General features: G+C 36.6%; 1 protein-coding gene across 2 annotated transcripts in view; it reads right to left on the bottom strand.

Annotated features, from left to right (window-relative positions):
• Positions 1 to 11,904: 11,904 nt before the first annotated feature.
• SLC25A12 (solute carrier family 25 member 12) overlaps positions 11,905 to 16,767 on the bottom strand; it is an 85,757-nt gene continuing 80,894 nt past the window's right edge. For both annotated transcript variants that reach the window (XM_069471110.1, XM_069471119.1), the window contains 3 exons: positions 15,478 to 15,636; positions 15,266 to 15,356; positions 11,905 to 13,964 (listed from right to left, as the gene is read on the bottom strand). In XM_069471110.1, the coding sequence (XP_069327211.1) occupies positions 13,760 to 13,964; positions 15,266 to 15,356; positions 15,478 to 15,636 (455 nt within the window). In that variant the 3' untranslated portion in view covers positions 11,905 to 13,759. The remainder of the gene's footprint in view (positions 13,965 to 15,265; positions 15,357 to 15,477; positions 15,637 to 16,767) is intronic.

The raw sequence follows: 16,767 nt of genomic DNA, 5'->3' as shown, positions 1-16,767 counted from the left end.
AAGCAGAAGAAAAATAATAAAAGAGCAGATATTAATGAAAGTGAAAATGGGAAATCAATAGAGAAAACCAACAAAACCAAAAGCTGGTTCTTCGAAAAGATCAATAAAATTGACAAACCTCTAGCCAGGCTCAGAAAAAAATAGACAAAACACAAATTGCTAATATCACAAATGAAAAAGGGCCATCACAACAGATTCCATGGACATTAAAATAATAAAGAAATATTATTAACAAATCTATGCCCACAAAATGTAAAACACAAAACTATAAAACTAGAAGATAACAGGAGAAAATCTTTGATAAGGAGATAACCTGGAGTATGGTGATAACTTTTTAGATACAATACCAAAGGTATAATATGATCCATGCAAGAAAGAATTGATACTGTAGATTTCACTAAAATTAAAAACTTTTCCCTCTGTGAAAGACAATGTCAAAGAATGAGATGATAAGCCACAGACTGGGAGAAAATATTTGCAAAAGACACATCTGATAAAGGACTATTATCCAAAATATACAAAGAAATTTTAAAACTCAACAATAAGAAAACAGACAACCCAGTTTAAAAATTGGCAAAAGATCTAAACAGACACTTCACCAAAGAAGATACGCTGAGTAAGCATATGAAAAGATACCCAACATTATATGTATTAGGGAATTGTAAATTAAAATGAGAATGAGGTAACACTACACACATATTAGAATGGCCAAAATCCAAAACACTGACAACACCAAATAATGACAAGGATATGAAGCAACAGAAACTCTTAATTCATTGCTGGTGGGAATGCAAAATGGTACAGCCACTTTGCAAAACAGTTTGGCAATTTCTTACAAAACTAAACATACTCTTACCATATGATCCAGTAATCACACCCCTTGGAATTTACCCAAATGAGTTGAAAACATGTCCCACAAAAATCTGCACATAGATGTTTATAACAGCTTTATTCGTAATTACCAAAACTTGGAAGCAACCAAGATGTCCTGCAGTAGGTGAGTGTGTAAGTAAACTGCAGTACATCCAGACATTGGAATATTGTTCAGCACTAAAAAGAAATGAGCTATCAAACCATAAAAAGACATACAAGAAACTTAAATGGATAGTACTAAGTGAAAGAAGCCAATCTAAAAAGGCTACATACTGTATAATTCAAACTATATGACATTCTGGAAAGGGCTAAACTATCAGGAGGGTAAAAAGATTAATAGTTGTCAGGAGTTGGGGGGAGAGAGTGATGAATAGGCAGAGCACAGAGTATTTTTAGGGCAGTGAAACTATTCTTTACACTGGTAGATACGTGTCATACCTTTGTCAAAACCTATAGAATGTACAACACCAAAAGTGAACCTTAATGTAAACTATGGACTTTGGGTGATAATGTGTCGATGTAGGATCAACAAATATTCAAATATACCACTGTAGTGTGAGATGTTGATAGAGGAAAGGGAGTGTGTGTGGGGACAGTGAAGAATGGTGTATGGGAACTCTGTACTTGCTGCTCAGTTGTTCTGTGAACCTAAAACTGCTTTAAAAAAATATATTTTTTAAAAAATCCTTCTACTTTTCATCCGGTGTTCAATCAAAAAAAAAAATTATAAAGTTAAATGTGAGATCATTCTGGCAACATAGCAAGACCTTATCTCAAAATGAAATAAAGTAAAATAAAATAAAATAAATGTCAGGCATGGTGGTATGTGCCTGTAGTCTCAGCTACTAGAGAGGCTGAGGCAGGAGGATTGCTTGAGCTCAGGTATTCAAGGTTTCAATGAGCTATGATCATGCCACTGCACTTCAGCCTGGGTGACAGAAAGAGACGCTGTCTCTAAAATAAAAAGTTAAATGCATAGAAAAGGATTGGGAGAAACATTGCAAAAAGTTAATATCCAGATCACACAAAGAAAAAATATAAATACCCTAATTAAAATTAAAAATGAGCAATTCAAAAGCACACAAATAAAGACCTTCATTCCTAGGAATATGGCAAGGTAAGTTATTGTATCAGTTCTGAAAACTAAAAATGCTGGATTTTTAAAAATTTTCAAAACACTGAAAATCTGAGAACACAGGAAAAAATTATAAATAAAAAAAAAAATTATAAATCAACAAACTAAGGAAAAGCCAAAACCCAGAGTAGTAAACTGAGCACTTAGGCAGCCTTTCCATTGACAGCTAATATCAAGTTTTCACGTATACTAAGATCCTAGTATTATCAGGCACCGGGTACATGAATTCAACTTCAATTTTAGAAAGTATACATATTATAGATTCACTAAAACAATAAGAAACAAAGTGTATAAACTCCAAACTAAAACTATGGAACAAGAATAGAAAAATAAGAATAATTGATCCAAAACAACCAAGAAAAGAGTAAAAATAAATATAAAAGAGATGAGACAAATCACAGAGTGAAATGTTAAATAAAAATGATGTTTATCAATAATTACATTAAATGAACTACAAATGCTTCAGCTGAAAGACTGATGTCAGACCACAAATTTTTAAAAATTCAAATATATGCTCCTTACAAGAGACCTCTAAAACTAGAGAAAATGTGAAAATAAAAGGATAGGGAAATTTTTCCTTTGAAATACTAACAACGAAATTGGTATAGTTATATTAATATCAAAAGGACTAGTTTTCAGAAAACATTACTAGAGGTAAAAAAGGAGATTTTATGATGACAAAGAATTCAAATCATCAAGAAGCTCTAATAATTTTAAGTTTTGGGGCACCTAATGATATAACCTAAAAGTAACTAAACATTGACAGAACTACTAGGAGAAATACAAAATACAAAATTATAATATGCTATTTTAACATGCTTCTTTTCCTAATTGACAGAACAAGCAAACAAAAACTCAGTAGAATATAGAAATTTTTACTGTACTTGACTAAATATGCATGTATGAAAGTGAGCATATACATACACACACAGTAAACCTATCAACAGCATAATCATATTTTCATAAACACTCATGGAATATTTATTTTAAATGACCATCTATATGAAGCCAAGAGCAACTCTCAACACATTTTTAAACAACTGTAATCATAGCCTGTTCTTTGACCACAATGCAATTATGCTAGAAATCAATAACAAAATGGATAAATCTTCCCAAATTTGGAAATTAAGAAATATTCTTCTAGATAACCCATGAATCCAAAAAGAAATCTCAATAGGCTATGAGTTCCTTCTCGATATATAGCATTTCTAGCACATGGTGACTAGAAAAGAGTTCTTAGAAGAAATCATAAGGAAAATTTACAGCTTTTTTTAAAAAAAACCTAGGTAAATATTCATCTCAAGAAGTTAGAAAAAGAATGGTAAAATAAACCCAAGCAAACAGAAGAACACAGATAAGAACAGAAATTATTGAAATAGAAATACAAAAATATCAACAAAGCCAAAAATCCGTTCTCCATAAAAACTAAATGTTGACCAATCTCTGCAAACAATACAGAAAGAAGATATAAATAATATCAGAAATGAAAACCGTGGAATATAAAATGCTATAGACATTTAAAAATAAATTTTAAATACATTTTAAAATTTAGATAAAATGAACAAATTCCTAGAAAATTAAAATTTCTGATCCAAAAGGGAAATTTTAAAACCCTAAAAATCCAAAGAAGTGAAAGAAAAAAATGAAGAAACGTGAACAAAGCCTTAGACACCTGTGGAACACCATCAGACATACCAATGTATACGTAATTGGAGTTCCAGAAATGGAAAGAAAGCAAAAGTGGGGGGCTGGGGGGTGGGTAGAGATTCATACTTAGGCACATCCCATATTTAAAAACAGAAAATTTTGAAAGCAGCAAAAGAAACATGACTTACCATATATATAAGGGATATGATCAACAGCTGATTTCTCATCAGAAACAATGGATGCCATAAGGTAGGAGGATAACATATTCAAAGTGCTGAAAGAAAAAAACTGTCATCCAAGAATTCTATATCCAGCAAAATTATTATTTAAAAATGAAGGTAAAATAATGACATTTCTTAAACAAATAATGACTGATAGTATTTGTTGCTAGCCAAACTGCCTTGCAGGAATTACTAAAGGAAGTCCTCTACTATTTGAAAATAACAGTAGATGGTGTCTTAGACCATTTTACGCTGTTATAACAAAATACTTCAGACTGAGTAACTTACAATGAACAGAAATTTATTTGGCTCACTGTTCTGGAGGCTTGGAAGTCTAAGGGCAGGGAGCTGGCATCTGGTGAATGCCTTTATGTTGCATCAGCCGATGGCAGAAGGTGGAAGGGCAAGAGAGAGAGCAAGAGGGGTCTAAACTCACTTTTATAACAAATCTACTCTCACAATAACTAACCCAATCCCACAATAACATTAATGTATCCATCAGGGCAGAGCCCTCATGACCTAATCACCTCTTAAAAGTCCCATCTGTTTGCACCGTTGCATTGGGGATTCAGTTTCCAACACATGAACTTTGGGAGACACATTCAAACCATAGTATTCAGCCCTTGCCCCACAAACTTATGTCCTCACATACAAAATACATTCATTCCATCCCAATAGTTCCCAAAGTCAGCTCATTCTAGCATAAACTCAAAATCCAAAATCCAGAGTCTCATCTAAATAAGATACGGGTGAGACTAAAGGCACAATTCATCCTGAGGCAAACTGCCCTCCAGTTATGAGCCTGTGAAATTCAACAAGTTATCTACTTACAAAATACAAATGTGGGACAGGGTAGGGTAGACATTTTCATTCCAAAAGTGAGAAATGGAAAAGAAGGGATAACTTATCCCAAGTAAGCTTAAAACCCAACAGGGAAAACAATATTAAGTCTTAAAGTTGGAAAATAATCTCTTTGACTTCATTTTCCGCATCCTGTGCACACTGGGGTGGAGATTGGGCCCCCAAGTCCTCAGGCAGCCCATCCCTATGACTTTGCTGGGCTTGCTCCACCCAGCAGCTCTCATGGGTTGGAATCTTGCACCTGCAGCTTTCCCAGGCTGGAGATGCACACTGGCGACACTACAGTTCTGTAGTCTCTGAGGTGGCCTTGCTCCCATGGCATTGCCCTGGAGGGGACTCTCTGTGGCAGCTTTGACACCACATTTTTGCTCACCATTGTCCTAGTGGGGGCTCTCTGCGGTGACTCTGCCCCTGTAACAAGTCTCCCCAGGCTCCCAGGCTGTCCACAATATCCTTTGAAATCTAGGTGGAGGCAACCATGGTACTATATAGCTGATACAGAGTGAGCACCATGTGGACGCTGCCATAGTTTATGGCTTGTCTCCTCTGGAACTGTGGCAAAAGCCACACCTGGACCCACTTGAGCCATGGCTGGGGTAGCTGAGGAGCACTGCACCAGGATGTAGGAAGCAGAGTCCAAAGGCAGCCCTGGGCAGCAAATGCTGAGGTCCCATAGGAACCTTTCTGGAAACGTTATCCTCAAGGTCCTAGCTTGCCTCAAATTTCTCTCAAATGCTGTTGGGGTCATTCCTCCATTGTCTCACTGAATAGAGTCTGTCTTCCTTCTACCTATATTACTTCTTTAGCAAAAGATCACTTGGCCATACCCTTAGTATTCTCTCCTGAATATGTTTTTTTAATTCTTTAAATGTCTAGGCTGTGAGTTTTCCAAATCTTTCTATTCTGCTTCACTTTTAATTATAAATTCCATCTTTAAATCATTCTCTTCTCTCATTTTACTGTAAGTGGCCCAAAGAAGCCACGCAGCACCTTCAATGCTTTGCTATTTAGATATTTCTTCTGCCAGACATCCCAGTTCATTGCTCTTAAGTTCTGCCTTCCACAAAGTCCTAGGAAATGGACGCAATTCTGCCAAGTTCTTTGCAACTGTCTAACAAGGATGGGCTTTACTCCTGTTTCCAATGTCTTGTTCCTCATTTCAACTTGAAACATCATCAGAATGGCCTTTACTGTCCATATTTCTACCAACTTTTTGATCATAACCACTTAATCCCTTAAGAAAATGGAAGATCTCCCTACAGCTCTTGTCTTCTTCTAAGCCCTCACCAGAATTGCCCTTAATTCATGGCAATCTAGGCTTTTTCTAGCCTGCTCCTCCAAATTTCTCCAGCCTCTACCCATTAGCCAGTTGCAAAGCTGCTTCCACATTTTCAGGTATTTGTTATAGCAACAGCCCCACTTCTCAGTACCAATTTTATGTCTTAGTCTGTTTTATGCTGCTATAACAGAATAACACAGATCAGGTCATTTATAAAGAACAGAGATTTCTTTGGCTTACAGTTCTGGAGGCTGCAAAGTCCAAGAGCATAGTGCTGGCATCTGGCAAGGGCCTTCATGCTGCATCATTCCATGGCGGAAGATGGAAGGGCAAGATAGGGTGAGAGTGAGAGAGCAAAAGGGGGGGCCAAGCTTGTTTTTTTTGATAGGTTTCTTTTTTCTTGAGACAGGGTCTTGCCCTGTTGCCTTGGCTAGAGTGCAGTGGTGTCATCATAGTTCACTGCAACCTCAAACTCCTGGGCTCAGGCAATCCTCCTGCTTCAGTCTCCCAAGTAGCTGGAACTACAGATGTACACCACCATGCCTGGCTAATTTTTTTATTTTTTGTATAGATGGGGTCTCGCTATTTTGCTCAGGCTGCTCTCAAACTGCTGTCTTCAAGTGATCCTCCCACCTCAGCCTCCCAAATTGCAGGGAGTACAGGCATGAGCCACCATGCCTGGACTGAACTCACTTTTATCACAAGCCCACTCTTGGCAATAACTAACCCATTCCCACAATAGCCACATTAATCCATCCATGAAAGCAGAGGCCTCATGACCTCTTAAAGGTCCCGTATCTCAACACTGTTGCATTGGGGGTTGAGTTTCCAACATACAAACTTTTGGAGACACATTCAAACCACAGCAGATGGGCTCAAAGAAGAAATAAAGAGCACCTATAAAGGTAATTACATAGGTAAATATAAAGGACTAAATACATATTTTCTTTTTTCTTAATTGATTTAAAATACAACTGCAAGGAACATTTATAAAACTGTACTATGGAGTTATATAAAAATGTAACATACATGACTACAATAGCAAAAGAAGGGGAGGAAATGGAGAGCAAAGTTTTTATATTTACTGGAACTTACTGGAATATATTTTACTGGAATTAGTATTGATCAGAGGTCGATTTTGATAAATTAAGATATATATTTTAACCCCTGGGGAAACCACTAGGAAAATAACTCTAATAGTTTTAACAAAGGACTTAAAATGGCATACTATAAAATATATATTTTTACACCAAAGAAGGAAGAAAGGAACAATAAAAAAGAAGAGACATAGAAAACAAAATCCAATTACCAAAGCTAGTGAGTTCAGCAAGGTTGCAAGATATAAGATCAATATATTACACAAAAATCAATTGTATATCTGTACACTAACACTGAACAATGTGAAAATGAAGAAAACAATTCCATTCATAAAAACATCATAAAATATTTAGGAATAAATATAACAAAGAAGTATCAGACCTATACACTGAAAAAATCATGGCTGAAATTTAAAAAGATCTAAGTAAGTAGAGAGGTTCCAAGTTCATGGATTACAATACTCAAGATTGTCAAGACAGCAATTCTTCCCAAATTGATCTACAGATTCAACAAAATCCCTGTCAAAACACCAGTTTGCTTTTTGGAAGAAATTCACAAGCTAATCCTAAAATTTAGATGGAAAGGCAAAAAGAGTCAACATAACGAAAGCAATTTTGAAAAACAAGAAAGTTTAAAAATTTACACTTCCCTATTTCAAAACCTAATATGAAGCTACAGTAATCAAAAGAGTGTGGTACTGGCGTAAGTATAGTTATATAGATGAATGAAATAGAAAATGAGAGTCTAGAAATAAACCCTTACATGTATAGCCTATTCATTTTTTATAAAAGCACCAAGGGAAAAGGATAAAAGCACCATTGGGAAAAGGGTAGTCTTTTCAAGAATGGTGCTGATACAATTGGATATCCACATGCAAAAGATTAATTTAGACCCTTACTTCATACCATACACAAAAATTAACTCAAAATGGACAAAAGACCTAAATATAAGAGCTAAAATATAAACATTTTCAAAGACAGAAAATTTTCATGATATTGGTTTAAGCAAAGAGTTTTTCAATGACACCAAAAGCCTGATCCATAAAAGAAAAAAATTGATAAATTAGACTTAATAAAAATTTAAAATTTTTGTGCTTCAAAAGACATCATTAAGAAAACAGACTTGGAGAAAATATTTGCACATCTGACATAGGACTCGGATCCAGAATGTATAACAAACTCTAACAACTCAATATTAAAAAGACAAACCTCAATTTAAAAATAAAAGATTTGAAGAAACACATATGTCTATAAACACATGAAAACATGAACATCATTAGTTATTAGGGAAATGCAAATTAAAACCATAATGTGGTATCATTTCACACCCACTAAATAGCTATAAAAAAAGATAGACAATAAAGTGTTGGTAAGAATGAGGAGAAACTGTAGCACTCATCTATTACTGATGGGAATATGAAATGACAAATTTTACATTTTGGAGAATGATGGAAATGTACTAAAATTGGATTGTGTTGATGGTTACATAACTGAAAAGAATACCTCAGTAAAGCCAGGTACAGTGGCTCACACCTGTAATCACAAAGCTTTGGGAGGCCAAGGCACGGGGATTCCTTGAGGTCAGGAGTTTGAGATCAGCCTGGGCAACATACCGAGACCTCTGTCTCAACAACAACAACAAAAACCAAACAAACCAGGAGTGGTGATGCATGCCTATAGTCCTAGCTACTCAGGAGGCTGAGGCAGGAGGATCACTTGAGCCCAGCAGTTCGAGGTTACAGTGAGCTACAATCAGGCTACTGTATTCCAGCCTGGGCAACAGAGTGAGACCCTATCTCTTTAAAAAAAAAAAAAAAAGAAAGAAAGAAAAGAATACCTAAGTAAAGCTGTTAAAAAGAAAACTTTACTGTTAGACTAACTTCCAGTTTATAATACTGGAACAAGTTAGACAATACCAGGAGGAAACAATCAGATAAACAATATGAGGCATGCTATAAGACAAGTGGATCAAAATATTATGAAAAACTAACAAAAACGAGAATGAAATATTCAACCACCAAGCATAATGCATCAATTTTGATTAGATCTTGGATCAGAAAGACATTTTTGGAGTAGTCAGGGAAGTTTGAATTTAGACAGAATATCAGATAATATGCTATTAATGATTTTTTACTTGTGATAATGGTATTGTTCAGTTGGCAAATGTCCTCATTCTTCAGAGATGTATACTGAAATAGTTAGGCATGAAGTACCATGGTCTCTGCAACTTATTCTCAAATGCTTAAGCAAAAATAAATGTACTTATATAAATAAAGATAAAACAAATATTGAAAAATGTAAATAATGAATCTAGGTGAAAGGTATTGAAAGAATTCATTTTACCTCTTCAAATTTTTCTGTAGGTTTGAAATTTTTGAAAATAAAAGGGAGGGGGCAATTTGATTATATTCCTACATGCCAGAAATGACATTATAAAAAAGATATAATTTATAATAGCATCCAAATATATGATATACCTAAGAATATATATAACAAAAGATGTACAAGACCTCTTTGGTGATTATAAAAGTTTATGGACATTAAAGACTTAAATAGATACATATCATGTCCATGGATTGAAAGTCCTGCTATAATGATATAAATTCTCCCAAAGTGGCTTATAGATTCATTGCAACTCCAATCAAAATTTCATTGTGATTGGTTTATTTGCTTATTTGGGGGGTGGAACATAAGCTGTTTCTAAAATGTATATAGAAGAGCAAAGAATCAAGAAGAGTCACAAGCTCTTGATGAACAGAGTGAAAAGACTTGCCATACATACATCAAAATTTTTTTTAAAAGAGTAACAAAGAGAGTCATATTGGCACAAGACCAATATAAAAAATAAAGAGCCTAGAAAAGATCTTTGCATATCTTGACAGTTAATATACAACAGAGAAAGCACTTCAGAACAATAGGGAAAGGAAGGGCTTTTCAACGAACAGTGCTGGTACAAAAGACTAGCCATGAAGAAGCAAAGGAGTTACCTCATACTGCATGATGAAGACAGTTCCAAGTGCGATGCAACTTCAATGTGAGAGGCAAAACTACAAAGTATGTAACAAGAAAATATTAACTATATTTTTAACCTATAGAGAATAACTTTTTCAAAAAACAATACAGAACGAGCTAACTATAAGGGAAAACTATTGATATATTTGAAGATATTAAAATTAAAATGTTAATAGATCAAAACCATTGTGAAAAGATAAGCCATAAGGTGGGAAAAGATGCTGCAACACAACTCATAAGTAGCATTATCCAGAATATATTAAAAAACCTCAACAAATTAATGAGAAAAATGGGCAAAAGACTTTTTCACACATACTTCATTCACCAAAGACGAAGTCCCAATGGCCAATAAACATATGAAAGGTGCTGAGCCTCATTTGATACAAGGAAAATGCTAATTAAAACCACAATGTGATACCATTATATATCTACCAGATTTTTGTTTTTAAAGTCCATATAACCTGGGGGAAAAATGTAAGTCAGCTTAAGAATCTTTGGAAAACAGTATGGCATGATCTCCAGATACATATTCAAACTATCCACAGCAGCACTGTTTGTAATATCCCTAAAGTGGAAAAAACCCATATGTCCACCAAGGGTAAAATGAAAAGTAAATGATAATACATTCATACAATGGAATAAACTATGCTACATACAATGATACGATGAATCTCATAAACATAATATTTAGCAAAAGAAATAAGTCTCAAAAGTATATAATTTGATTCATATAAATTCCAAAACCAGACACTAAATATAGTTTTAGGGATGAACACATGGGAGGTAAAACCACAAAGAAAAGCAAAGAAATGAAGAGTAGGAATTGGTGTTGAAGTGGTGAGAGAGGGCTGTGATGCAGAGGAACATATGAAGAACTTTTGAGGAGTTGGAAATGTTCTATTTCTTGACCTAGTGGTCATATGGTGTTCACATTAAGATTATTTTAAAAATATATATATATGTACGTATGTATGTGGGTGTCTGTGCACACATGCATATGTACATGTTTCATGTACTTTCTGTATATTCCACAATAAGAAAATATACAAATGGCCGGGCATGGTGGCTTGTGCCTATAGTCCCAGATCCTTGGGAGGCTGAGGCAGGAGGATCATATGACAGGAGTTTGAGACCAGCCTAGGCAACATAGCAAGACTCCATCTCTAAACAGATTATTTTTAAATTAGCTGGGTGTGGTGGCACATGCCTGTAGTCTCAGCTAATGGGGAGGCTGAGGCAGGAGGATCACTTGAGCCCAGGAGTTTGAGGATATAGTGAGTTATGATTGTGCCGTGCCACTGCACTCCAGCCTGGCAAAGAGAGATCCTGTCTCTAAACAAAATAAAATGAAGTGAAAAAAAGAAAATATACATGTGACCAGTAAATAGGAAGACATTCAACCCCACTAGTAATTTGAAAAATAAAGTTAAAACAACAGTGATCGCCTATCATGACTTGCCTAAAATATAAAAGACTGATAATACACATTTTTGCTGAGGTTGCAAAGAAATAGGCATTCTTATATGCTGTCATCAGGAAAGTAATAAAGCCTTTTTTGAAGAATAATGTAGCAATATGTATAAAAATGTAAAACATATTGTATAAATTTTCAATTTCAATTCTAAATATCTATCCTAATAAAATATTAGCACATGCACTCAAGGTATATGTATAGAGACATTTACCATTCACTACAGCATTGTTTGCGATAGTGAAAAAATGAATAAGGAGATATTTATGAAAAGTATCAGAACCCATACAATGAAATACTATGCAACTATTAAAAATAAATACAAACTGACATGGAAAGATCTCAAAGATATATTAAGTGAACAAAAGCAAGTCAAAGAATAACACATATATCACATGAACCTGTTTTTAAAATATAAATATGAACATATATAGATGTATGAAAAACAAACTGCAAACTCATACTCTAACCTGTTAGCTGTGATCACCTCTGGGCCAGGAAGTGGTGGGGGGAGGAGGGTAAAGAGGACACTTTCCTCTCTTACTCTAGATACATATACATTATATGTATCTTTTATAATCATATTATCTGTGGACTACTTGTACATTTTTAACAAGTGGTAATAGCAAAACAACTGTATTGTTATTTATTCAATTCTAATGAGACCACTCTAATACATTTGGCAATGACTTGCTTTCATAGCTAATTCTTTTGTTCCTGCAGGGCCTTGAGAGAGCCTATAGATGTGGTTACAGGGCTGTCAGCCATCAATTGGTGAGCACTGTGTAGGAGACTAAGTGACTTGGTCCATCTCCAGGCTCGCCCCTTGAAAATATTTGCATACATTCTCATTGGCAATAGCAATAGTGTCTTCTCAGAGCACTTTGCTAAAGTAAATAAATTCTGATGCCACACATCAAATCACTTCCATAGCAAAGTGTAGATGTGGCTGTCAAGATGCATGTTTAGATCCAAGTTAGTAATCACACTCTTGGTGAGTGACTTTTGGAATAAACAGTTTGCATTTGGATTCCTAAGTAAGAACCTAGACCCCATTAAATTACCATATAGAGCTTTCCTTTTCTTTCTTTTTTCCTTCCCTGATTCTACCCTAGCCTTTTCCAAACCAAATCGTCTATTTCCTATAAAGGTGGGAGAGAGGGCAGACCTGATCATGAGTTATTCGGAATCAGTAGTGAATCAGAACAAAAAACACTATCAATATATTTATGAAGAAAAATCCAACTACATGCATATATTTTGGTGTGCATTTTATTTTTGATTGGAATCATATCCACATGAAGGACAATTGCCAAAGTATCCTTTACTCTTTCGGAAAACTCGGCCTTTGCCTTGCTATGTTCAAAGAAAAGCAAAACTAAGCCAGTAATGCCGGAGACATCCCTGTTTCCATATGCACACTGACAGGAAAGGAGCTGTCTGGGAAATGCTTTTTGATTGATGAACAGAGGAGGATCTACACACATGGTAAATACAAATGGAAACACATCGGCACACGCAAGTCATCAGCCTGGTCCTCTGGCATCCACTGGCATGCATCTTTCCAAAGTATCGCTTATTGAACGGTGTCAGCACTATGTCTCATTATGCCTTTTATCAGCAAATACCTTTTTATTCCAGAATGGAAAACAAACTAGGAATTAAATACATCCAATATTGATGCTTTATTTCCATAAGTCACCAATAAGAGAATGAATTTAATTTTAATACATTTATTCTCATGTGACTCTTAATAAAACACTTTCAAAACATTCTGTACATTTCAAGCCACTCAGAACCGCATTACATTTCTATAAATGTGATTGGTTGGGATGAGGTGCCAAGATGTCTCTGTACAAAGATGTACAATATGTACAGTCACTGTAAGTGCAAGCTGTGCAAAGCAGAGTCTAGAACACTAATTCATGCCAAGGCTTAGAAAAACATTTCAACACATAAGACTAAAGCTTGAAACTGCGTTGTGGTTTTTTCCCCTGGGCAAATGATTACTTTATAAACAAATATATGTATATGTCATATAGAAAGAATAGTTTGACTCCTCCGCTCAGTCAGCACCATGCAGCTGACTGGATACGTTACAGGGCTGCTCTCCTAGGTCTCTCTCCTCAGGGCACCATGTTGCCACACTCAGCAACCATCTCATCACTGAGCCGCTGCTGCTGCTGCTGCCTTTGGCTGAACCACAGCAACACTAGGAGATTTAAATTTGGGGAGATAAAGGCCGAACTTGTTTTCGATGCCAGCAAAAGTGGCTGTGGCAAGTCTGTATCCACCGATGTGATCAGGATTGGCAGGAGGAAGGTCTGCAATGCGGGACTTAGGTGTTGGTTCTGAGCCAGAGGGTTTGCTGTTGACAGGAAAAAGCCAGTGGTTAGTGTGCTCAAGACTGACGAGGGTAGCTTACAACTGAGTATTTTCAGTCTGACACCTGTGCCATAGAGAAGAGCATCTGTCTCAACCATTCCATGTCGCCTACACTGCAATAGTCAGCATTTATAGCTTTGCAAGCAACACACCCACATATTTAATTGAGAAGAGGAATGACCTCAATTTCAATGCTTATAGACATACAAACAGATCCATAGAAAAAAGGTCATCAAATATAAAGACTCTGGGAAGTAGAATTATGGATTTTTTTAATACTTTTCTATTTTCTAAATTTTCTGTACTAAGCATATATGAACATAATAAAAATATATGTTTTTCTTTTATTTTGACATAGTTTTAAAAGTTAACTTTTTAAATAGACTCATAAAAGTTATCACTAAAATTATTTAAAGAGAAATAAATAGATTTAGTTTTTACTTTTACAGAATGTAAAAGCACAGAAAAGCCTGAACCTTAACATTTCCACAAGGGAACAGTAAGCCTGCTGCTCTTCTCGCTTGCTTCATATAGTCCCTCCACTTCCTGGTTCAACACCTAATTCCCTACCTGGCCTGGAGCAGGAGAGGGGTTTTCAGGTTTATGAGGTGAGGACTCAGAAATAGTAGTTGGTCTTCTGCTGAAAAGTTGATAATTGCTTGCTTTGGGTACAACTTTCCACCCAGCAAATTCAACAAGTAATTCCTCTTCTCCCCGGCATACGCTTCAAGAGATGAGCTCCACCTAGCTCAATTTCTGGCCTACACCCACCAGTGATTATGTCCATGGGCATAATCTCTCTGTCAACCTAAGGTTTTTTCCAATAAATTAGGTCTAAGAACATCATACCTATCTAGTAATAAATTGTGGTGAGTAATGAAATATCAGAGGTGCAAAAGGACTTGGGTCTGTGAAGTGTTACTGGTACACGTTTACAATACTTCTGGTGAAAAGGCCATATAATAAAATTCACACAATAATAACCTAACTCCACAAAGCTTGGTATTTGCTTACATGAAAAAAGACAATCACACAGCATTTTAATTTACTGCCTCCATAAACTTCCCCCAAATAGCTGCTTAATGTTGTGTATGATGTCACTCTGTCAAGGTCTTGCTCCCTGACCACTGAAGCTTCTTAAGGCCACTGTTTTAAATGTATTGGTCTCAAAGGATTCTCTCTTGTCAGTTTTCTACGAGTTTCAAAAATACCTTTGTAGACAGAACAAACATTCGTTTTGGTTTTAGTGATTTCTTTGTAAAAGAGTTGAGCAGTTCCACTTACAGGCCTCCAAAGTCAATGTAAAACCACCGCTGGAGAAGCTCATAGGTGACCAAGGTGACACCAAACTGGGGAGAGGATCGAAATACTCGAGCTGAAAGAGAGAGACAGGGGTTGGAGAGAAAAACCAGGATGACTGTGGTAAAGACAATCATTGTGTGACAGGGAGCAGCGCAGGAAAGCCAGCCGGCCACTCTGCACGGCCCAGCCCCTACCTGCCGTCCCTTTCCAAAACGCTGAGGGCCCTTCTTCCCGGAGTATCTTCCTGAAACAGTCGATGACACCACTGTATGTCGTCTGGCCAGCACGGGCGGCCACTTGCAGTCTTGTCTTGATGACATCAGCAGGGGTCACCAGGGACGCGGCAGGCACACCTTTCAGGAGAAAGCCACATTGAATTCATCCAAAGGACCTTATGAAAGACAGAAATACTGCTAACGTCTAACAGCTCAACCTGCAACCTGAGCCACCTGCAGGCAACTCGAACTCCTTACACGGAGATCCGGGCACTCATGGGAAAAGGGATCTAGAAGCCTGCTTCATTGTGATCAGGGCAAAATTACTTTTTCTTTCTGAATTAAAACAAAACAACAAAAAAACCCCTCCATATCTCATGATCTCAAATAACCATGAGAGGAAAAAAAAGTGCATTAATATTTAATGGGACACTCCCCAAGTGTTCCCTTTCAGTTTCAATTATTTTGCCTTCTTTTTTATCTTAAATGAATATTTTTATCTATAATAAATAATAGAATAATGTCAATTTAATGGGTTGCTAAATGTATCTGACACCAAACTACTGTTTTTCTGGCTGATTCTTGTCAACCGTCCAGTGCGAGGTGAATATCAATACTCGGAACCACTCACCTGTTGGAGGGGCTAAGTGAGAGTTGACTGTGTCTCCTTTCAGACATTGTTACACGACAGAAGTCACTAGAACGGGAGCCAGAGGAGGCCAGGCAACCAGTTAAGGGACAACAGGGGGGCTGATCACTAGCAGGCGGCCTCCTCCTGCCCGAGCCTGAGCTCCTGGGGACACGCTGAGATTGATCAGCCCCAGGACAGAAGGTGGATTTCACAACCACACCTTTTACTTATGAAATGAAACAGGGAACAAAGGAGCAACACAACGTCCCCAGGGGGAAGAAATTCAATTTGGCCTGAACATCACTGTGCCATCACTAGGTAGATGGAGCTGGCGGCCTCGTGGGGGACTCCGTTAGAGAACGATGCAAATACCTCCCTTGGCACAGCCGCGCGCCCTATTCAGACGGAACTAGGTAAATTGCCTGCCTTTGGAGGAAGAATTCTGAATGTTATCAGTGCCTGCCAGCAAAGCTTTACTGGTAAAAATTAGAAAAATTCACCTCATTCTGAACACTGCCATCAAATGTCTGTGGGGAAGAAGTTGGTGCTGACAGTTCCGTGGAAATGTTTACTCGGTTCTATCAACCACTGGCAAAATGCCTGTCCACGATTAGACTGTTCTCTGGCTGTTTTTTGCT

This window comes from Eulemur rufifrons, chromosome 1 (genome assembly GCF_041146395.1).
Source record: "Eulemur rufifrons isolate Redbay chromosome 1, OSU_ERuf_1, whole genome shotgun sequence".
NCBI lineage: Eukaryota > Metazoa > Chordata > Mammalia > Primates > Lemuridae > Eulemur > Eulemur rufifrons.
Note: the sequence above shows the minus strand (reverse complement) of the source record. Positions and strands in the feature narration are given on the sequence as shown.